This window comes from Dryobates pubescens, chromosome 14 (assembly GCF_014839835.1).
Source record: "Dryobates pubescens isolate bDryPub1 chromosome 14, bDryPub1.pri, whole genome shotgun sequence".
Classification (NCBI taxonomy): Eukaryota; Metazoa; Chordata; class Aves; order Piciformes; family Picidae; genus Dryobates; species Dryobates pubescens.
Window position 1 is genome coordinate 879,311 of NC_071625.1, and position 24,339 is coordinate 903,649.

A 24,339-nucleotide genomic window follows, 5' to 3' on the forward strand; every position below is an offset into this window, starting at 1 on the left:
GGTGCTCTGCCACTGCACGGGGCTCAAGTTTCACTGGGCTGCCATATAGCTGGGGCACAGAGGCTGAAGTCCTCGACTGACTTGTACTAAAAACCTGAAAGTCTGCCAGCAAGCAATAATAAAACATCAGTGAGTTCATATGAAGGAGGAATGGTCTATAGTACCTTTGATCCATGGAGAAATCACACTTGCAGAAGCCCTACAGGTGCACTAGCTGGTACCTGGCAAGGTGCCTCAAGTGCCACAACAGCCTGAGCAGCTGCAGGAACTGAAAGGGAAGCAAGGCTATGCTGTCTGCTGACAGAGAGAGGACTCCTGATGCTTAAGAAGAGCACTCAAAGATGCAGGCAGTGGACAGCACAGATTCAAAAGCACTGATTTTTTTGGGAGAGATTTGGGGTCTGACATTGAATCATGCAGAAGGTGTAATGAGGTCACCTTGTGTTCAGTATGGATCCCCTAATATGGCAGAACAGAGCCTCTCTTACATGGGTGCTTTGTTGTCCTGCTGTTACTTTCTGAACCCAGAAAGCAGAAGGGATGCCCTCCACCATTAGTACAGTGTCTCCTTTGTCACTCCTGCTGTGACCCAGAATGCCTTGGGGACACTGCCTGCCTGGGTGCTACATGGCCTGCATGCCACCCATCTGCCAACTAATGCAGCTCAGAGCCATACAGCAAACAAAGCCCAGGCAGCCAGAGGAGCCATGTGTCCAGCTCATGTATTTTGTTACACAGCACATTCAGAGGATGCAACACGTTCAGATTAGAGCCATACCAGCTGTACTGCTGTCTGGAGATGAAAAGCATGCCCACAAAGGTGAAAACTGACCTCTTGGTGCCAAACATGATGGTGCAGGCTCCTTCTGCCTTTAGGAATGCACAGTGCTGCAAAAGGCTGTTCCTGTTGACCTAGGGGAGAAGAGAAAGAGCTGGTTTCAGAGAAGCAACTCAGGGCCTTGATTTTAATATCCCAAACACTAAGGACATCAGTTCCAGTGCAACTCCAGAGAACACCTGGCAATCCTAGGGAAAGACAAAGGTTAGAAAAATGATGTAAAGGTTAACAAACAAAAAGATAAAAGACTAAACCTACCGGTAGGGCTTAAACCTGAGATTGCTAGAGTAGATACCCAAGAGAAGAGTTAGGTATAGTGCTGGCTGCTAGTGCAGTGTCTAAAAGCCTCTGCCTCTGAAAGGAGAATTCATGTACCCAATTCAGAGTCACAGAATGGCTTGGGTTGGAAGGGACCTTAAAGATCATCCAGTTCCACCCCCACGGGCAGGAACACATTTCACTAGCCCAGGCTGTTCACAGCCTCATCCGACCTGGCCTTGAACACCTCCAGGGAGGGGACATCCACAGCTTCCCTGGGCAACCTGTTCCTGTGTCTCACCATCCTCATTGCAAAGAATTTCTACCTAATCTCCAGTCTAAAGCTACCCTCTTCCAGTTTCAATCCATTGCCCTCTTTGACAGTGAGCATGGTGAAACACTGGAACGGGTTGCCCAGAGGTGGCAGATCTTCCATCCCAGGAAACATTCCAGGTCAGGCTGGACAGGGCTCCAAGCAACCTGATCTAGTAAAAAATGTCCCTGCTTACTGCAGGGCAAGGTTGTACCAGGTGACCTTCAAAGGTCCCTTTCAACCTGAAGCATTCTGGATGCCAAGGTGCCAGAAGCAGCTCTCAGCAGAGCTGGAAGCTGAGATTCAAACTACTGCACAGCCTGGGAGGAACAATCACAAAGAGCAGCCCGAGCAGCACTCTGGGTGCCCTGCACGCTCCCTTCTGCGGGCTCTGCTCACAGCCAGTCCTTCCCTGCCTGAGGAGCAGTCAAATGGCAATGCAGGCAGGCACTCGCCCCTCCAGCTCGAGCTGTGCCCCGCAGAGTGCCTTCCCACCAGACCGCAACGGCTCACAACCGTCCCTGGCTTCCCCTGCGAATGCCACCACACGTGCCCACTGCCCTCACAGCATGCCAATGGGTGGCAACCTTTCTGTGCTACACCCAAACCTCCAATTTAAAGCAAAGGTACAGCTTGCAAAATAGTAACTGCTGTCCTAGTTTAGTCCATTTTCTACACATAAATGTGCACCCTGAATACCAATGCTGTGCTCACCAGGACGGAGCTGTGATGTTGACTGATAAGAGGATTTCTGTCTACAAACTCCCTCTTAAATTCCTAAGATGCTCAAGGGGACTTCCTATCTCCATGTCACAGCAGATGAAAATGACACCAGGTACAATGTCTCGGTACCTCCAGGTGAGGAATTGGTCTTTTCACAGCCCTGTACTTCATCAGAGGTTTGACAGTGACATTTTCCCCTCTATTTCCCATTTGCTCTTAAAGCATTTCATTTTCTTGTTTTGTGTAGGGTTGGGGTTTGTTTTCATGTGGCATCTTCACCTGGACAGCTGCAATCAAATGCAACCTCCTCCTTCCTTTCCATGCCCTCTCTTTCCAGAATCCCAGCCTTGCAGCTGGGCAAGCAGCAGAAATATCATCAGCTTGAAGTACATGTCCCTTCCCAGGCAATTATTCTCCCTGTCACTCATTAACAACAGCCACTCTATGCTGAGAGCTTAACAAATGTGTGCTTTAAGATTGCTGTCTTGGCTGGGAATTTCCAAAGCCTCTAAGTAAGCCAAGTGTCCACTCCAATTGAAAATCACTGGATTTGGGGCATGCATATTCCCTGCATGTCTTGGGAAATCATACTCCAGTTCCTGTTTATGATTGTCAAGCTAACTGGCAGCCTCAGCCATGCCTACGCTCTCAGATACGCAGCTCAAAGACAGAACATGGATGAGATTAAGGACTGCAACTCAGCCTCGTCCCCACTGCACACACTAAGCACCTCAAGCCATTTAGACAGCTGATTATACAATGTGGAGCCTAAATCTGTAGAGGCACTACAGGAACCTGAGGCAAGCATTCCTTTTCTCATGGAAGTAGCAAAGGTCAAGCTCAATTTAATTTTCAGAAGTATGGAAGCCCAGATCCCAAATCTGAAGATGACAGCCATGACCCCAGAAGCATCAGTGGAACCTTGTCACTGAAGACTTTAGCTCCAGCCTGTTCAGTCATTTGATGATCTGTTTCCATTAAGGAGCACCATTTACAAGCACCATTTGTTATATTGTAAAGCATCTTATGTTAGTAGGTCAGGCTGCCTTTGCATGCACAGCAACTTAAACTGAAGGGCTCTGATGCCTTCTGTCTCCTGTTGCACACCCAAACCAATGTCAGTGATGTCACAAGCTACTGTGGTTTCCCAGAAAACAGGACAAGCTATTTGAGGGAAACCAGTAGGTATAAAACTGCTGAGCAGCTGAAGATCCTCCCTTGAAGGTGACTGGTACACAAGTCAGAAGAGCAACCTGCTGGCTATGTTGCCACCTATCAAAGCAGAAACTTTACTGGCAGCAGCATCCTCCTTTTACTGGAGGCACAGCTATATCCTTTTTGGAAAAGAGGGCTGAGACAGTCACCAAACATGTTGAATGAAACATGCATTTGGACTTTGGATACCTTATCCCTTGCACAGAAATGTTTCCCACCGCATGTGGCTGGTTTAGTGAGCTGCTGCTGCACTGCATGCCTCTCCAGTGCAAGGTGGTGTCCTCAGGGCAAAGTGGCAGACCAGCCCGGGAGGAACTGTCCCTGTCCCCTTCCATGCAGCCACATCAAGCTGCTAATGAAGGCTGTTTAAAGTCAGCAGGAATGTGGAGAGAGCAGGTGATGCTTGCCACAGTTGCAGTGGGATGAAGTGACGACGCAGCTAATGCAGGTGAAACAAGTTCTGCGCTTGAGGAAGGCTTTGATACGCTGCCACATTAAATACAGTATGGGATGGCTCCTGAAACAAGCATTGTGCTTGTAGTAAAACAGCAAGGAAAACCCAAAGAAAGACTTGGCAGATGCTAAACTCGGCTGTCTCTGGGAAAAGACTGCTGAGAAGCCAATCAGCAGACAAGCAAAGCATGATGCTAACTAGAAATAGCCCTAATGCTATCCTTGCTGCAAAGCAATCACTCAACGGAAACCAAGAGAGGCCTGGTAAGCCCAGGCAGGGAACTGATTTCCATTTGTGTATGTATTGCCTTTGTATCTTTTGTGGGTTTGGTTATTTTTTGTAACTAGCATTTGTCACTTGGCCTCCAGTTCTGTGGGGGTGCTTTTGTTTAGCCCCTTGGGGTAAAATGCTTTCTGTCCTGTAGCCCTGGGCAGCTCATGGCTCACAGGAAGACAGTGAGCCAATACAATGAAGTCCTATTCAAACACAGAAAACCAAAGCAGAGCTACTAAAGACAAGACTGACTTATCCGAAATGTAAAGGAAATCTACCACAGCAATTGCTGTGCTGTGAAATAAACCCAGCTGCCACCTGTTGTTGATCAGAGGTCAGTTCAGTATCCAGAGTGTAATAACTAACTCCTTTTTCTCACTGTAAATCATGAGGGCAGCAACCTTATGACCGTTCAGGAGTATAACTCTGCATTTTTTCACAAATGAGTTCCTTCTGATGTCTGAAGGGAAAGTACTTTAGAAATGGTAAAATTAACCTCATATATTTGACTGTGGTGATTATCTCATCTGACAGCAGTCTTTCACAGCAGCCACAGAGCTGCCCAAGATCTAATGCCATTGTCTGTTATCATTACGTCTGTAATCCCCTTAATCTTCTTATACTTATGTGGTGTTTTTTCCCTTGACAAACTAATTACACTACAACTGCTGTATGCTTTTCATTTGAATCATGCAGGTTCCATGATGGGTGTGTTCTTCTTCCAAAAGGAAGTTATATATTTGAGGCTTTAAGACAGCAACAACAGGAAAGAATGACCAGTTTGGTGCCTCGCCCCAGTGGCAGCTTGGGGAACCTCATCTGATAATTGTTCTTTCATCTGTTGGTTTTAAACCTTCATCTTTCATTCTTTAAAATATGTTCACCAGGGCCTCACAATATCCTTCATTTCCATGTGCTTGCCTGTGCTTCCCATTCCTACACTGGGGAATACCATGTATGTGTCTTTCTTGGGAGACAGCTCAGCGTAGCTTCTGCCACAAAATCTGCACAGCCTGTCACTCGCTCCCTATTAGATTCACAGAATGGTTTAGGTTGGAGGGGACTTTAAAGATTATCCAGTTCCAACCCCCTGCCATGGGCAGGGGCACCTCACACCAGCCCAGGTTGCTCAGGGCCTCATCCAACCTGCCCTTGAACACCTCCAGGGAGGGGACCCACAGCCTCCCTAGGCAGCCTGTACCAGTGTCTCACCACCTTCACTGGAAAGAATTTCTTCCTAATAACCAGTCTAAAGCTACCCTCCTCCAGCCTAAAGCCAGGCTAATGTTGCAGACAAAATATTACACAGTTACCTAATTTACAGCAGCAGCAGGACTGTAGGAATCCTAAGTACCTCCATGGAAATAGAGAGGTAGATACAAAACAATTCCTGGGACCAAAGCAGGTGAACTGCTCTCTCCTGTACTCTTTTGCAGTGCTCTTAAAGGTAGTGCTGCTGTAAGCTCAATTAACTATTGCACAAACAGATAAAAAGCTTTCTCTCCTCAAAATAAAGTAACCTCACTAAATGTGATCAATAGCAGGGAGCAGAACTCTACAGAACTCAGTCTCCAGTTACCAAAAACAAAGACAGAAAGCCTGGGAGGATGGAGAAATGGAGAGGAGCTTTGGCTGTAGTTACCTGGGCTAATTCACAAGGGAGCAGAGAGAGTACAACTCAGACAGACACAGCAGAATGTCAAGCATAGGAGTTTGTTAGCTGCCCTCCTCTGTGCCTGATTACAGACAGCAGTAGATTCAGGAGTATTGGTTTTCACATACTGATGTCTAAACTACAGCTATGGTAGTGATTTTAACTGCAGTCCCAGTGATAATTACTTGTATCTGAAATTAAACAAAATGTCACTTAACTGTACAGAGGATATAAAAGTCATTTCAATATATCACTTTCTTATTAAATAGGCACTCAAGCACTTTCACTTAATCTAGTCTGTGATATTCAAAAGAAGGAAAATAAAGAGTGACATTTACTCAATACATGTGAAGGGTATTGATGCTTTAGTCATTAGCTGCTTGAAGAGTATGCCCAAGATAGGATAATGAAGATTTTCCTGGCTGTATTCTCAGACAGTTCACTTACTGAAAGCCTCCCCTAGTCAGCTGGCATATTTACCTGTTAATTCCTTTATTATCAACACCAAAATATCCTCTTCATTCATAATCATCGTGGCTGTCTCACTGCCATTCGTCTAGTGACACTGGTGGTTTCTATCCTGTACTTTGAAAGCCACAATGACAATGTAAAGCATTTACAATACCTTCTCTTCTTTTCACAGTTTATATATACCCAGTTTTCCTGTCTCTTGTTTCTTCAAGAAGGAAGCTGACCATAAAGTAAAGCTCCCAGCTGGAGTCCCATCCAAAAGTGCTGCAGACTATAGACTGCCACTGTCAAATCTTTGGGGCCAGATCTGTGAAGGGGTTTTATAGCTCAAAGGTGACCTTTTCAACTTGGGAAGTAGCTAAAGCAGTGTCACTTTTTGGCACTGCAGCATTCATCCCGCCAAGCACATGTGAATTTATTGTAACAGAAAAGGCTTGCACAAGACTGTGGTCCCTTAAAGGGATACTTGGCTGATTTCCCTCCCCTGGTCCCATCCTGAAGAACACTGGCTGCAAGTGGAAGGTGTGACTTTCCACAGCTAAAGACCAACAGACCAACTCCTACTGTTTTCCTCTCACAAAACAAACAATTTCTACAAGACACATTACATCATTTTACAAAGTCAGTAAACAAAAAAAAGGTTTGAGGACTGCCCCAAAGAATCAGTGGATCACAGGGGTGTCAGAAATTTAGTGAGCACAGAAGAGGACTCTAAGGCTAAAAGTGATTGGGAGATGACTTATTTTATGCTCTTTGCCCAAAGCAAGATCTACTTAAACCATGTGATATATATTGGCCTGACTATAACCTGTGCTTAAAACCCTCAAAGGATGGAGGTTGTAAAGTCTGAAATATGGCTTTGCTATTCTGAACACCACAAGTTGGTTCCTGAAAATGATATTCTTTGCCATAACTCAAGCTCTCCACTCTTTGCTTTCCCAGCAGAAACAGAGAACAATTCTTTACCCTCTTTCTCACAAAAGCATTTCACACACTGGAGCACGGTTCCCATGTCTCCCCAGTGTGTCTCTTTTGTAGGTCAGACATCCCCTTCAAATTCAATTCTTCCTAGGGGACATGTTTTCTAGACTGCTGATCATCTTTCTCCGTGTTTGAAAATGTGGATGCTCAAAACTGGAGACAGTATTCCAAGCAGAACTGAGTAAAATAGGAATTATACATGGTGACCCTGCTACTATATTCCAGTTTGATATCTCCTTCTCTTCCTCAGTAGCTAACATTCAGCTTGCTTTTCTTCTTTCATGTTCTGCTTTCCCTGCTCCCCCCCCCAGCACTGCTACACTGCGAAGCATTCGCTGCCTTGGGTTTTGTAAATGCTGGAAACACAGTAATACGTCACACTCCTCATAAAGAATTCATCACTGTGTTCTGTGAGTGCTTCTGCCAGCTTCCTATACATCTTAGTCTGTTAAGTTCAGAGGAATTAAGGTTTGACTAATCATAGTGAAATGTCTAGTCCACCCATCATCTGCTGGCTCTAAGGGTCTTTGACATCGAAGCCAGAACAGCGACTCTGTAGCACATTTCACCACCATCGCTGTTCCACAGTTCTCACTGTCATGTGGAAGTTGAGGAAATACTGCAACACTGCCATAGCTTTGTTGCCCTCTGGCTAAGAGACAGTAAGAAGAAATCAAATAAGAGATTGAAATGATTTCCCCATCTCCTGAAGTTTCAGGTAAGCTCTGAAAAGTACCTAGAACACAAGACATTCCTGTTAGCTTCTTGACCCGTTTCCTTTCTCAGTTCTTTGAGCCTTCAGTTTACTTCCCTTGTACCCTACCAAAAGAGGAAAAAAAGGCAAAAGAGGGAAAAAAGGAACAGGGAAAAAAGTAAAAAGAAAAAAGAAAGCAGGAAAAACAGTCAGACCCAGACTTCCAGAAGCTCATACTAAGCATCCACAATGTAGCCTTGACCGGAAAGGCATCTACAAGGCAGATCTTACATAGTCCTGAGCTGACAGAGGTTTGTCAAGTCTCTGAAAAGCTACCTGTCATACTTCTCTTTCTCCAGCAGCTCTGAGTATCAGTATGAGAACACATGATGCATTCCATTTCTCACTGGTTTTATGCATTCATTTGTTGCTTACCAGACAGGCCTCAACTCACACAGAAGCAAGAACAGCAGTGATAATTTAGCTACCTGAGTAATTTGGGCGGAACTGTGCTTTTAAAGGCATTGTCCAAATGCCTTCTGAACACTGACATACTTGTGCAATCAACCAGCTCTCTAGGAAGACACTTCCAGTGTCTGACCACCCTTCTTGCTAAAGAAATGCTTCCTAATGTCCAGTCTACACCTCCCGTGGTGCAGCTTTGAACCATTCCCACCAGAGCTCAGCACCTGCCTCTCTACATCACCTCCTCAGGAAGCTGTAGAGGACGATGTTTCCCCAGCCTAGGCAAGCACAGCATCCTTTGCTGCTCCTCCTGGGAGGTGTTGCAGGCCTTTCAGCAGCTTTGCTGCTGAAGGAAGCCTCACATCCTTCTGAAATTGTGGGTGCCAGAGTGGCACACAAAACACTGAGGCCAAGCACGTGTTTTGCCCCTGTGGTTGAGGTGTGTGCGATGCATGTGAGGTCCGTCAGAGGCAGGCGCGCTGGTGACTGTGGAGGGGTGTGTAGGCACGCCAAAAGCGTGTGTCAGAAGTGGGATTCGAACCCACGCCTCCAGGGGAGACTGCGACCTGAACGCAGCGCCTTAGACCGCTCGGCCATCCTGACTCGCGAGCGCTTCCCCCTGCTGTGCCTGTATAATCGGTGCATTTGCAGGTACTGTCAGTGCTGCACCACTGCTCTGACTCCCTCCCTCAGCGCTGGTTATGCAATACTCCAAACTAAAATGGATAATGCGTTGTGTTGCTCATCATTGCATACTTGTGCCCAGCGTTACTCTGTCCCTGGTGCAGAATCCAGAATCTGTTCTTGCTGCATTTGTCATCAGTGAGAATCACAGAACGTTAGAGGTTGGAAGAGACCTCCAGAGATCCGAGCCCAAGCCCCCTGCCAAAACCAGGATCACCCAGGGTAGTCTGCACGGGAATGCATCCAGGTGGGTTTTGAATGACTCCAGAGAAGGAGACTCCACAACCTCTGGGCAGTCTCTTCCAGTGGACTGTAAAGAAGTTTCTCCTCTTGTTGAGGAGAAACTTTGTATTCATTATTCCTTGGCTTATTACTGTGCACCACTGAAAAGAGCTTGGCCCCCTCCACTTGACACCCACCCCTCAGATATTGATAGACATTTATCAGATCCCCTCTCAGCCTTCTCGACTAAACAGCCCCAGGGCTCTCAGTCTCTCTTCACAGGGGAGATGCTCAAGTCTCTTAATCAACCTCATGGCTCTCTGCAGCAGAAATTTAGACACCAGCAGTTAAATCTGAGTATTAATGTGATCCTTTTGGTTAAACACCTCTCAGACCCTGTACACTCTTGGAATGACCAACCCATAATGTTATCTGTATCCAATATTTTGTAAAAGAAGTTAAAAAAATTTGATATTTGAAATTATGATCCAAGAAAATGATGCAGAGAATCCCTGCTCCCAGCAGAAAGCTAAGTATGGGAACTGCAGATCTTATAATAAACACTTAAGCCTGTCTAAATGAAGGTCCCATCAAAAAAAGAGCAGGGAAGGAGCTCTGCATATGGTTCTTTCACTTGCCAAAATCTGACATGGAAATTGGTCCCCTTCTGAGACACAGTACAAGAGTTGGAGAGATGTCTTTTGGCAGCTATTGGTATAATCAAAACAAAGGGTACAACACACTTGGTCTGAATTGAAGGGGAAAAACACACCAGAAAAACCAAAATAAAACAAACCCCCCCAAAAAAACAAACCAACCAACCAAAACCCAAACCCAACCCCACCAAAAAACCAAACCAAACAATCAAACAAAAAACTTCACACAAAAAAATCCGCCTCATTTTAACCAGGTGGGGATTCTTGGTAGCATCTCTTGGATGGCTTGGGGGGGGGAAATGAAGGGTAAGTCATGGGATACATAGCTTATTACTACACACATGCATAGACCTCTCTGCAGTGCATGCCACTGTCTTGATGCCTGGTAGAAACAACCAAGGTATCTCCAGAATCAAAGACTCCCCTTGGAGATGCAAACAACCACACCCGAAGTTCAAAGCTGTATCACCAACATCTTGCCCGTAGCGTAGCTCTGTGGTAGCAAAAACCTAACACATCAACGCCAGACATCAGGAAATTACTGCTGCAGGACAATCAAATGAACCCTAGCACTTTACCATCCTCAATTTGCATCCTCCTTTTATTGAGGGAGGTAAAATTATAGTGGTGTTATTTGTCAGAAGGAAAAAAGTAGTAATTTAGAAACAGCAAGTGAAAAATCAGAGAATTCAAACAAGAGCAAACGAACCCTGCAACATCCTTGTGGCCAGGACTCGTGTCACAGGAAACACAGCAGCCAGCACAAACACGCCAAGTGAACAGCAAGCATCCGACAACCAACACAAATTTACTTTTGGAAGTATTGTGCAACTTCAAATCCCTCAGGAATAAAAGCACATGATAGAACTACTGCCTCAGTTAACCTACAAACATGAAAAGAATCTTCCAAGTAGAAGCTAAATTGGATTAATTTCTCCTCAGAGAAGCCCGATCAGTGCAAAGCCTTGATCAGAGCTTGAATTTATGAGCAGCCTGGAGCAGCCACACGCAACTCAGATGCTGCAGTACATTTTTTAAAGCCATGGGGGGGAGGGAAATAAATAAATAAATACCCAAGCCATGGTGGGAAATTAACAAATAAGCAAGCAAGTTGTGTAGAGAAGAATAAACAAGCATTTCTTCCTCCACTTGTCCTGACTTGCAAACAGTTTCTCCTTACCTGTTAGCAAAACGAATTGTGTTAGTTGGTTACTCTGTACACAACACTAAAGTCAGTGCTTCCCCCTTTTCTCTCCTTTTTGTAGGGACTGTTTTGATTCACTTCACCAGCTATGAATAAGTAACAAAACCAAGAATCCATTTATTTTTAAGATCTTTCATGTAGGTCTCCTGGGAGGCATAGTCAGCATCTCAGAGGCAAAGTCAGGAAGGATGTCATTGCCCTTGGGTAGCCAACATTCATCACAGTGGGCAGCCTTTATTGTCCACCATGCTGTAATAGTTGCTCAGTAGGGAAGGCAGCATGTAGCAGCACGATGACGTGCAAGATAATGCCTAAAACCAGAGAACTGTTTCACAAAGAGCTGGCTAGAAATGAGTGTTTACAGAGGCAGTGGAAGGGAAGAAAGGCAGAATGACTCCGTTCTCTTTTTAGTCCTGAACCTTTTTCATTCTCTGTCATGTTCAAGGAACCAAAAGAAGTTTCTTCCCATGCTGTGTTTTTCATTGGTCATTACTTGGTTATTTCTGTGTTTCTCTCCTAAACTCTGCCTGTCATCATCATTTAGCACCTTATTTACTCAGAAGAGGAACTGCATGTATCCAGGGCATACCTAGGTAGGGACTGCTGCCCTTAAATGACAGGCATCACATCCTCACTGCCGCTGAATTTCTATTCCGTGCATTTAAAATGGCTGGAGAAGCTGAACTAGAGTCACTCACAGCCATCAGCATTCTCTTGAGGTAGAAAAGGTAACTAAAAGGTTTACAGCCAACAATCTCATACAGAAAAATTGGTCACTCAGGTTCAGAGCTTTCCAATGAATACTGGGCAGGAGTGCAGTATGTGATGTCAAGTTGGAAGTGATTATTTCCCCATTACTTCCCCATTTAGGTGTGCATGTGTGGAAAAAGCAGTGGTTTGCAAGGTGCTTGTTCTCCTATTTCTCATTAAACCTCCTTGATTCAGATTTTACAAGTCAATTCACCAATCTTCTCCTAACTTTTTACACAGATCCACTTACTTCAGTGGACTCAGTTGTGAATGAATACAGCAGCAGTTGGCATTCTCCCCCATTGAGTAAGGACAGATTCAGTGAAGGGCTAAAACACCTGAAGGCAAAACCCAAAATACCTTCTCTGATGGTTTCACATCCAGAAGTCCCAGTCAGCTCTTGTCATGAAGCACGGCTAGAGTGCTGTCAGGAACGTGAGAGGCATGAAGCCAAGACAGCAAGTAGGTGTGAGACAGATGCTTCAGCTTCCTATAGAGCTGCTCATTGTGCTTTAGAGTATCTGTCCACTCATTGCAGGAAGCAATATGCCATGACAAGATGTGCTGCATGCCAGCTTCACAGCAGTGAAATGCTCCCCAAGATCAGGGCCTAATCTTTTTCTTTGGGAAGATGCAGGAGTCCATAAAATGTGAAGAAATACAGCTGCTACTGCTAGCCTTTGGGAGGCTTCACAAGCCAATGCATTAAAAAAATCAACTAAAATCTGATCAGAGGAAGAGGTCACCTGTCATCTGTTCTTTGGTCAGCTTCAGGCATACCTTTACCTACAAAAAAGCAAGTGTAAACAAATGGCTTCTCTATTAGTACAGGAACTGGCTGCAGCCAACGCTTCTGAATAAAGCACACTGACCAGACACTTGGGCTTGGATTTGATATTTTTAAGCCATATGGTGAAACAGTCATGTAAGAGGAAAATGAGCTGCTGCAGAGCACTAGTTCCATCCACATTTGCTATCACACTCTCAATCTTCAGCTACAATAGAAGGATCACAGACCAACACCCTAAATGGGCATCGAATATGAAAAGCCCCCCCCAGGCACCCCACTCCCCTTACACCGACAGGGCATGAAACAAGGCCTTGGAAAATGCAACAAGGCTTGGTCTGTGAAATCTGGGCCTATTTTCTTGAAAAATAAAGAAAGAAAAGGATATTACTGTGCAAGTGAACTTCCAGGGATGAGAAGTCTCAGCTATTGCCACTAAGCAAGTTCTGTTTGGAGCTTTTTGTGTAAGTAATGATGGAGACATAACACTAAATTGAAAAATATTACTACTGTGACATGGAAAATAGGAGTAACTTGAATTCAAGCACTGCAATAGAAAACAGATCTACTTGACATTGCTGCAGGTATGCAGATGGTTTGCTTTCAAGTAATTACACTACAGTTAGGCTGGTTCTCAAGGCCTTCTCTAATAAGAAATCCAATTAACATTCAGCACTTTAAATAGGTGAATTTGAGAGTTTGGTGTTCATCCTTTCTGATCCAGATAAAAGATGAACACAATGTAGTTTGCATAACAACAACAGGAATAGAAACTGACAGCAATAGAAAGTAACAGAAAAAGACAACAGGTCCATCAGGGGAACCCTTAAATACAGCTTGCTATTCATGAATTGATTTCACAGGGTGGTTTCTAAGCACAACGAGTGTGTGCATGCTACATGCCCAGAAAAATAACAGGAGTGGGAAAATGGATCCTCTAATTCTTCAAGCATGTTGATCACCCAGGATTAAAAGCATTGCATAAGAACATGAAAACAGCACTGGGTCTTCAGCAATGGGATAATGCAGTCATCTGAGAAATACATGTCAGAAAGATCTGCCTTCCATTTTTATTTGTGCAATTTAGGTAATGGGGAAGATGTATTATGGTCTTCTAAAGCTACAGTGATGATGCACATGCACAAGGAACAAGGTCAGCAACTGGAGCTGTTTATAAACAGTCAGATTAGGAATCTGCTACCTTGCTATCCCAAAAGCTCCTCACTAAGTCTGATTACCGTGGAGTTTGTTTATCATCCTGACATAGCTGAAGAACTACAAGCTCAAAGAATAGCAAGGGCTCCTTGCTTTCAACACTGCAGACTGCAGTAAGAGCTGAATAGCTGCTTCTTTCTCCAACAGACTGTCCAACAGTGCCAAACTATACAGAATTCACGTGTCATCTACCTGGGTGTATCAACTGCAATCTTACCTGCTGGCAAACTGGATTGCAAAAAGGTTGAAAAGGTAATTCCCACATTCTATCAGCACCTGCAGCACATGCATGCATGCAAACCAGAATTGAAGACCTTTAGTCCAGCAATGACTAATGACCTGAACACCTGAACAGAAGCCTCGTGTAGAAATGCTGGGGCACACATCCCACTCAGGAGGTTTTACAACCTAAGTGGCTCAGGACTAAGTATGTGTAGCAAGTTGCAGTGACAGAAGCAGATGGCCTGATTGCCCCGTCTGGCACTCTACTGCAGGGTACTGCAATCAGCTTGCTCTTTTGGGAAGCAGTAACTACTATTTGGAAGCACATTTGCTTCTGTCAGGAACCCCACTTTGCAGAGAATGCTCATCTTCACAGCTCTGAATGTGCCTGATAGAACTGACACTCTTCCTTACACTGAGATTCAAATTAAGGGAAGTAGCTATACATGAACAGAATGTGAGGAAGATGTTAGTTTACATCATTTGCTTTCTAACAAACTAAGTATTAATTATTCATTCTAAGCCCTTAGGCCACACCTGGGTTAGAGAATGTCAGTCAGCACTGTTCAAGTCGTGTTGGTTTCTGAACACATTCTGTAGGGGAAAGAAAAAAGAAGTAACAAAATTCAGTGTGTAAGGACCTTGGCTTTGGGTATCTTTAGAAAGATGAGCTACAAGAATGCAAAACTGCCCAGCTACCCAAACTGCCCAGCACCTGTGTGTAACCTGCAACCAGAGAGGCAGAAGTAGCATGCTTTGGGTCCACATCCTCTCCCAGAGGCCCCTGCTAGTAGGCATCCCTGCCATAACCTCCTAGAAGGGAGCAGGGGTAAAGTGCACAAACTCAGCAAAGAGAAAGATGGCACAGTAGGAGCACACTCAATCATCTCCCCAGAGACTGGGAGGGAGGAGGGCAAGTCACTCACAGAGTCCACTCGATCAGATTTTGCCTCCAAATAGACCTAACTTTATAACCACTGTATTTTCACTCCTAGATGCCTAGGACCTCACTTTTGCGGCAGCCAAATGCAGGAAAAGACTAGGGTAGGAAGAGATTACTCTGCAAAAAGAGTCTTACCCTATCTTTTCCTCTTTCTAAACAGTTTACAAAGGAAAATAGTATCTAAAATGAAGAACTGCAACTCATGAAGCTGTTTCGAAGACACTGCTGAGAACTTCTCCTTTTGCCTTATCTCAGCCGCACATTTTTTCCCTACTTTTCTTTCCCACACAAAATTATGCTGCTGGGCTTCTTTTGTTAATTAGGAACAAGGTCTCAAGTCTAATCTAGCAAGAGCAGAAGAAACTATTCCCTCCAAGAATACTTCACACTGATCCTCTGCTTTATGACAGGAATTTTAAATATCAGGGAAAAAACCTTCTCACAAAAGGCTGCCTCTAAATTAGCTGCTTTCAAACTCTGCATGTGGAAGAGTGACACAATGCTTCACCTGGCAGTTACACTGCAATTAAAATAACATAAGTGAAACCTTCCCATTCCTGTGATGCAAGCAGTGTGTGCAATGCCAGCTGAAGAATCAGCACAAAATCTAGGTGAGGCAATTGTTTCAGTAGACCTTGTGAAGGAACAGAATACTCAGAAACCAGATTACTCCATTGAAATGAACGTGTTTGAGAGAGCACCAGGGTCACAGGCACGCTCAAAACAGCATCTATCAAATAGGACATGAAGAACTCTGGAATGACATGCTCCTCTCTAAATGAACTCAAAAACCCTTCCAAAGAAGTCACTCTGTATTTAACACCCCACTGGTCACAGCTCTCCCACTCCAAAACAAGTAACTTTAAAAGCTGCACCAGCAAAAGATTTTGGATTAATACCTCCTCCAGATGGAATTTTCAACTTAATGAATAGCAACCAGCATGGAATCTTGCAGTCAAGATTACAGACACTCGAATCTGAGCAGAAGCAGAGATTAACATAACACTTCAGGATGCACTAACCACCCTCAATACTTGCTGCTCCAAAAAAATCGACATCCTAAGCACTTGGAAGGATGTGTAGTGACAAACGAGGCAAGATGCTAGCGTCAGCCCATTCACTGGAAAACATCCTGTGGGATTTTACATAACTCCCTATTTTTCACTCTTGCATTCAAGTCTATATATAATGATACCATTAATAACAATGCTGCTTGCTCAAATGGTACTGAAGTGACACTGGACATTCAGTCTGCTAGTTTTAACTCTGATTTTTAGGATTAGAAGACTGGAATGTAAATCAGGATTGACCAAAGAGATCACTGATTTCCTACTTGTCCATTTCCACTTAAAAAGCAGCTTTAAGATGCCTTATTATTTATCCCAAACCAGGAGAAATCCTCTTTCTTTCACAGACAGATCACTGGATGAATGTCAGAAACCTGCCTGCTTTACAGGGCTGTTCTCAGCAGGCTGAAACAGATGACCAGTATGGGAATCCCCTAGATCTCATCAGCTAAGGAGGAAAAGAGTATTTACATACTCTCACAGTTCCAGGTGGAAGTCAAGTGCAGAGCCTACATGTGCTTCATCCTCATGCTTAGCATCACTGCTCTTTTTTTAGCCAGAAGGAGCTTATCTTATTACCCTTCTTAGCTGTGATCTCCACGTACGACCAGAGCACATCATCATCCCAAAAGGTGCAGGCAGCACACAAAGCGGCAACTCAGACACTTCCTTGTGCCTCTCAAATGCCTAAGAGGACTCCATTGTTAGTTTGGCTTTGTGCAGCCCGGTAATGTAAAATCATACTGATTCCTGTCTCCCACTTCAGCCCAAGCTGGTGAGGGTAATGATTAAACCCAGGCCAACTCCTACTGCTTTGCTGAAGTACAGATCACCTGGTTTTCTGCCTGGCAGGAGACACACACCAGTTTTTCACCATCATCTGACAAATATTGCAACTTCCTATATTCATGCATAAAGTCTTCTCTATTCTTTTTCAGGTATTACATCTTGGCCATTGTGAGCAGCTTCTGCCTGTCTCAGGCTGCCTGCCTAGGGCATTTTCTCTAGCAACATTCAAGTGTGGCACCTGCACAGCAACTCACAGTGTAAGAGGAGAGTGACAGGAGGACATCCTTATTAAAATGACAGTTTCACCACTATGCCACCAGAACACAGAAGGGCACAAATTACCTTTAGCACATATGGGGAAGCTTGAGAACAGCAAAGCCCTCTGACAGAAATGGATTGAAATTAAATGCCAAACACTAATCAGATGCTATTTCTGGAATGTTGGGGCAGGCTTACAAATTCCCCATTCATACAGAAAACTCACTGCCACTACTACAGCCTCAGAAGCAAGAGACAGTTGTCTGCACCAATAGAATTACAACAGCTTCTGAGTCACAGAGGAAAAATCTGGCCCATGCTGACACATGATGCAGAGCATCTATAAAAATGCCTGTGCTGATAGCAGTAAGCAAGAACTATGACCATGGAATGGGAAATGTTGTCATTGTCTCCATAACACAGAATCTCTTTTGTATAGCAAATATAGGGAAGTGAAAAAATGAACACCTGAAAAAGCTAATGAGTGATTCAACAGCAAAAGATTCTACTGTCCACCTGCTATTTTTATTCAGGTCTCTCAGTGCATTAGCCAATATCAACCAAAATATTTGAACTATGAACTGCACTGTTTCAAGGTCATTGCTTTTCAAACAAACAGGATTAATTGGAAGAGAATGAAGGGTTTTTTGCTCTGTCCCTGTAATCTGTTTATTTGTACTGGCAAGCACAGTAAAGCCACTTGAAATTTGCAAAACAAAGGAGCAATACAAAATGCTGCTGTGTAAACCTTAGCTTATGCAAGTCATTCTCGCCCCACAGCTGGCTTGACACCCTGCAAAGAACATGAGACATTTGTTCCTGTCTATCCTGGAATTAAAGCAGCCACAGAATCATAGAATTGGTCTCAGAGGTCTTTTCCAACCAAAACAAAGTCCAACCCCAGTCAAGGATTTATTTCACAGAGGCACTCCTCTGATGCACCAGAAAAAGCTTCATTTTAGAACTGCTTAAGAAAAAAATCAAGTAAGTACAAATTCATACCCTCAGTAGTACCAATGCCCACTCCATGGCAGCTTAGTCCCATACCCTCAGTAGTACCAATGCCCACTCCATGGCAGCTTAGTCCCATACCCTCAGTAGTACCAATGTCCACTCCATGGCAGCTTAGTCCCATACCCTCAGTAGTACCAATGCCCACTCCATGGCAGCTTAGTCCCATACCCTCAGTAGTACCAATGCCCACTCCATGGCAGCTTAGTCCCATACCCTCAGTAGTACCAATGTCCACTCCATGGCAGCTTAGTCCCACATTATGAATTAGCCAAAAGGCAGAGCAGAAAAAATACATATGGGCTTAATTTTATTGAATATAAACATGTAATGTTTGCTTCCCTATTGATGAACAGAAGGTAGGAATACTCTTCCCACATGGCTTAAAGCTATTAGCAATACAGTACCCGACCCTTCACTAACACATGGGAACAACCTATCTTTCATCACCTGTTGATTTGTGGAAGAAATCAAAGGAAAATTATCCACCATATTCCATATATTAAAGTCAAATCAACCTGTCTTTCTCCTGTGGCTCCATTCTAGTGCTGAAGCAGCTCTGTAAGGGAAGGACTACATTCATTTCAACGAGTAAGTACTGATGCTCTGTACAGGTTAATTTGGTTTAGGTCATAAATTCATAGTAAAGAACATCAGGATGTGTTAACAGGAAAGGACCAGACACAGGTAACTTGGGCAAGGCAATGCTGTAGTACTTTGCAACATACTGAGCCACAGTCTCTGTAGCCTCCTGCCCCAGGCTCTGCTAGTTAATACCTTAAACTTGAAATCAAACGTAGCACTTCTAGCTCCGCTGTACCCAAGTCATGCTTCATATGCCTGCTCTCAAAGATTACTACTGATTTTAAACTGTTCTCCTAATGCTTTCAATTAACCTACCTTTTTGCATCAGCACTTTTTACCAAAGAAAGTATAAAAATTAGTGTGACCTATTAGCAATACTAAAACTCAAAACATACCCATAAAGGCTAAAAATTCAGTAAAAGCAAAGCATGAGGAGGCCTACTAGGTGATTTAGTTGGTGGGGCAGTAGAGCCAAGAAGTTTTGAGCCACATTTCCACCTCAGATTCTTCGCCGGATTTGATAATTACGAGTCATGCACTCTTATAAACACATTAACTGATGATTCCATTGTCCATGTGCAAAGGCACATCTGCAGAGTCATTCTGTTCATGCACAGTGATGCAGGTATCTCACAGATCTATAAAAGCATCTTCAACATCAAAAGCCTGGTTGGGACAGTATCAAAACAAAGTAACACAAAAGATTACAGTTCAACAAAACCAGGAACCTTATCTAAATGACCAAGGTATATGATAAAGGAATGATCAATACAGTATGACAGTAGTCTTAGCTATGATGATCTATCAGTCCAGTAAAGACCTTCATGTGTTCCTCCTAAGTGCTCTGCAGAGTTCATTCACTGTGGAGAAAGCACCTCAGAGGGTTATAGTTTTAAGGCCTTCAGGACTAATGTTGCATTTCTCAGCCAAGATTGAGAAGTAGATGATTAGTTTGGTTCTTGGAGAAAATACCATCATTTTCTCTTTATCTGTTAGAGAGGTACAGTTAACAATGCACCAGTGACAGACTGGATTGTCATTCAAGTTCATCAGTTACATGTTCCTGCACCCTCAATTCACAGGCTTCAGATGTGCTGCAGCTCAGAGATGGTCATGATCATTAATTTATCACTATTCAATTTTTATTAACTGGAACAGGAATCTGCCTCAACAAGGAGACATGACAAAACACTAGTTGTTTAAAATTGCAACAGTCCAGAACTCCATACAAACTTGAGTAATTTAATCCTGGCATGGAAACTGAATGCTTGATGCACTGAAATTTGTGTGGTGCCACTGCAGTATAAAATGTCAGGCAAGCATCTGGAAAACTACAAGCTGCTTACACCAGCTGCACTTCTTCACACCATCTCAGAATGGGTTTCTGTGGACTGGCACAATCTGATGTAAATTTACCCATCCAAAAGCCATCCTCTTCACTTTTATCCAGACCACTCTTTAAAATCCTTCTAATAATCATGCACAAAGTGACTTAACTCATATGCATTAAAGCACACTGGCAACTGCTTGTGCCCTCACACAGGTATAGATCTGGCATATGTGAAGATATTGGCAGACCTTTAGGAAAAACAAAGGGATAATGCTTGTCATAGGAGAAGTTGGCTTTAAATAACTTCCTATTACCTAAAAATCTACTGGTTTACAGAGTGGTGTGCATGTGGAAAACTAAAAAACAACACTCACCTACAACATGATTGGGTAGTACAAGGAAAAAGAAAAAAGTCATTAAAAAAAATAACCTTTTAATTGTTCTTCCTCTTCTCAGATTCACTCAGCAAGAGAGACAGGTACTTTTGCCACAGAGAGTTGTAATTAATGCAACTGGAAAGAAGAGTAAGAATAACAGGGCTTCTTTACATGTTCTATGAAAAATTATTTCCTCCCTATCAACATCAGCTTTCAGATTTACTCCTTGGTTTCTGCTGAAGGTCCATGGGTTCCAAAAAGTGGTCTCTTGTGTTCCCCACAGGAGGTCACACGGGAGGACACGTGGCTCTTCCTTTAGGCAATTAATTTCCACTGCCCGTTGCCACATCATCTTACATCTCTGCCTTTGGGTACACCCCAGAAACAAAAGTGGTTAGAAGTAACTGAGGGCACAAAAAGGGAGCAGAAAGGACAGTAACAAGTTTGCATGCTGCCCATGCTATGGTTTCAGGACATGTTTCTCAGAGGACCCTGAAAACTTAAGGAAAACAAAAGGAAGAGGTGTTTGGGGCAAACACCTATGGTTAGGTAAGAGCAGCTTTCCTGGGTTTCTCCAGATACAGCTGTGTTACAGCTTCAGTGAGGTCAAGCCGTATCTCTGGGTACGATCTAAGCCTCACTCAAACCTAACAGCAACATTAGGAGATGGTGGCAGAACTGCAGTGAGACAGTGTTCACTGTGCCACATTCCTGTGCCAAAATAAACATGCAGATAGTCTCTGATTCCACTTCACCATCACATCGCTCTCCTTCCAAACACCTGCGAGTTCCACGCAGCTTCTCCATCTGCTTAACCCCAGCCACTGCCACCACCAGCTTCCCCTCTGGCAGCAGACCTTTGCTCCTGTATGTTTGTATCAGTCTTCCAGCAGATGAGTAACATAACAACCAGCACCAGAGGACACAGTCTCAAGCTGTGCCAGGGCAAGTTTAGGCTGGAGGTGAGGAGGAAGATCTTCACAGAGAGAGTTGTTAGCTGTTGGAATGCACTGCCCAGGGAGGTGGTGGAGTCACCATCCCTAGAGGTGTTTAAGACGGGACTGGACATGGCACTTGGTGCCATGGTCTAGTAGGCATGAGGTCTTGGGTGACAGGTTGGACTTGATGACCTTTGAGGTCTTTTCTAACCTTGTTGAGTCTATGATTCTGTAATTCTGGTGAACAAAGCTGAATCTCCTTTGCAGAGAGGAAGGAAAACTGTGACATGACTATCAAGACCACTAGTGTCTGGCTAAGCAACATTCACAGCAAGAATGCATCAAAAGCTCTGTACAGTTTTCAGCTCTATATTCATGCAGTGTTTCTTTCCCCCAAGAGTGCTTCACCACTCAGAGAACAGGAAGGACACTGCACAAGCAAGCAGTTAAGGTATCCTGTGTCTCATCTGATCAGAGTTGTTCAGTCCATAGCTTTAAGGTACTCTACTTAAGTTCTATTAGGGTGCCAGAAGTATTAATTTCCTCATGAGCCTCTCCAAGGTGATTATCACTGCAGTGTTAGAACATTTCACTAACCTTACTGAACTGATCTTTTCATACAATGTTATGTTGTACAGCTACTACTCTCTTCATTTTCCACATGCAGATGTTAAATATAGAGACTGAAGGTAAATGAAACCTTCCTCCTTTACTTGAGGTATCCAGGCAGCTTCAGCTCCAATATTTTAAGTCCCACAAAAAAAAAGAAACAAAAGTAGTTTACAATAATAAGAGGAAGAGGTAAGGGATTGTGAAGAGGTAGGATAATGAGGTGAAATACCCTTAACAGGCTTGCCTGCATTACAACAGATCACAGAGAACTGGAAATTCAGGATTCCTTCTGGACACTGTAGTGCCCTCACAGTCACCAAGACTCCACTACTTGCATGTCTTCCCAGCTGCCTAATACCATTCTCACCTTCCCTCAGACCCATCCCATCACCACTGCCTCAACAACCTTATCCAAACAATACTAAGATTCTGTCCAGGCAGCTCATTCAAATCAAAGACCCTCTCTCTGACAGTACCCAGATCCAAGAACAGTTTTTTGCTTCAGCATTTTCAGTCAGGATGTTTGCTCATCAGGTTATCTGGAATCCAGGCACACCCCAGTGCCTTATGGGCCTTATGAATACAACCAACATTCAAAATTCCACTTTTCTCAATCACCACTGCCACAGACAAGGACTGAATTAAGCCCTGCTTGGCACTGTTTTCTTAGATGCAAGTACACACACCTGACAGCTGTGCCCTCTGGGACCCCTGAGCACAGGGATGCTTTAAATGGAAAGCCATGCCTGGGGGTAGACTCCGAGGTGCAATGCAGCACAGTTAATTTTGTGTAGGTCTTTAAAACAAGTAATACCCACATGCTCTTCTGTAGAATGCTTATGTAGGGGTACACAGCACACAGGAAGACTCTAGGAGGTAATAAACAAACCCAATCAAGTGAGCAGTGATGTTGCAGCAAATGTTGGCTCCACTTCAAACCTTTCCTTAGAATTTCTTACACACAGCTATTCCACTGTTTCCATTCTAGAGGTGTCCAAGTCACTTGCTGCTTCAGGTTAAAACTTCTCAGTGCACCATAAATACAGGCTGTAAGATTTCAGGTGAGATAGGCCTTAGTGAAGGGAAAAAAAAGAGAGGTATGAGAGTCTGCATAAGAAAAAGAGGTTTCACAATCAAGTGTTCCACACAGACCAGCAAATTCCTGCTGCTATCATCATTTCTGCTGTATGGAAAATGCATGCAAACAAAGACACTATTTTTGGTGATATACTAATGGCAACAGAAGGTATGAGTAGGGTTTCCATCAGTGGTTTAACTCCACACTTAAAATTTGTGTAGTTCTTTGAAAAGCATTCAAGCAGGAAGTGCCACAAAGAGCTTGAGGTTTCATCCAGAACTGAATGACAGTAAGTTAGCATTACTCCAATGGCCATAACATCTTACTGTAGTTAAGTGTTCATACTAATGCTATTAAAAATCAAAACAAATAGTCATAACCCCTGAGAAAATGACTGAAATATCCAGAGAGATTAATGATAACATTCCAAAGAGTTAAAGCCAGAAGAAACAAATGTATTTTGTTTCCCATTGCACCCATTTTCCTTGCTGTTGCTGTTGGCAGTCCTGGGTAAGAGCTGTTTCCTTCTCTAAAGGGGACTTAAAAGCTGGTACAGTTTCTCTCTTCAGAAGCTAGAGGAGCTGTGATAATCACTGATTAATCATCTTGGAATATGCTTATATCAACATGAACATTCTGGTGCAACAAAATACCTAAGCCAACTTGGAATTCAGCTGCCAGAGAGTCAGATGACTGAATAGATTAGGTTTACCTTAACAGTATACAAATATCAGTTTCTGAAACATGATATTAATAATTCAATCTCACAAAGGAAGTACAAAGAAGACTCACAAGTGAATCACTTGTTGCTGCAGTGACTATAAACACTAACATTTTGGTATGCTCTGTATGACTTATGAAATACAGAGATGATTTATTACCAGGCTTTTGCACAGCTATAGACAGATTAAGGAATAAATAATAATCTATTTGCTGTTACTTTAGAATCTGGTAGTGTTATGACTTTAGGGGGGAAAAAAAGTTCTGATTACAGAATCAAAGTCTTAACTTTATGTGCATGTCATATTACAGAAAGGTTTCCAGATACTTATTACCTGCAGCAATACTTAAGTGAACTGTTTTACCTATGAGTTTGTCTCACACCTCTGTGTCCCAAAAGCATTTCACACAAAGGAGCACAGGAGAGCAACGATTCTTCTTCTCCTGTGTTTCCATAACTCAGGTTCCTGGTGAAACTAAGAGGAAAGGTATGCACCCAGTGTCTAGAAAGAAAAAGCAGCAGGATTCATCAGCCAGGCTGTGCATTCACAT

At 43.5% G+C, this 24,339-nt stretch overlaps 1 protein-coding gene and 1 non-coding gene across 5 annotated transcripts in view; both read right to left on the reverse strand.

Annotated features, from left to right (window-relative positions):
• Window positions 1-24,339, reverse strand: part of OXR1 (oxidation resistance 1) — a 203,632-nt gene that overhangs the window by 173,332 nt on the left and 5,961 nt on the right. For all 4 annotated transcript variants that reach the window (XM_054167476.1, XM_054167479.1, XM_054167475.1 and 1 more), the window contains one exon: window positions 833-912. In XM_054167476.1, coding sequence (XP_054023451.1) covers window positions 833-849 — 17 coding nt within the window. In that variant the 5' untranslated portion in view covers window positions 850-912. Of the gene's footprint in view, window positions 1-832; window positions 913-24,339 lie in introns of those variants that run through there.
• Window positions 8,860-8,942, reverse strand: TRNAL-CAG (transfer RNA leucine (anticodon CAG)). The gene has a single exon. It is a non-coding gene; the product is annotated as a tRNA-Leu (tRNA).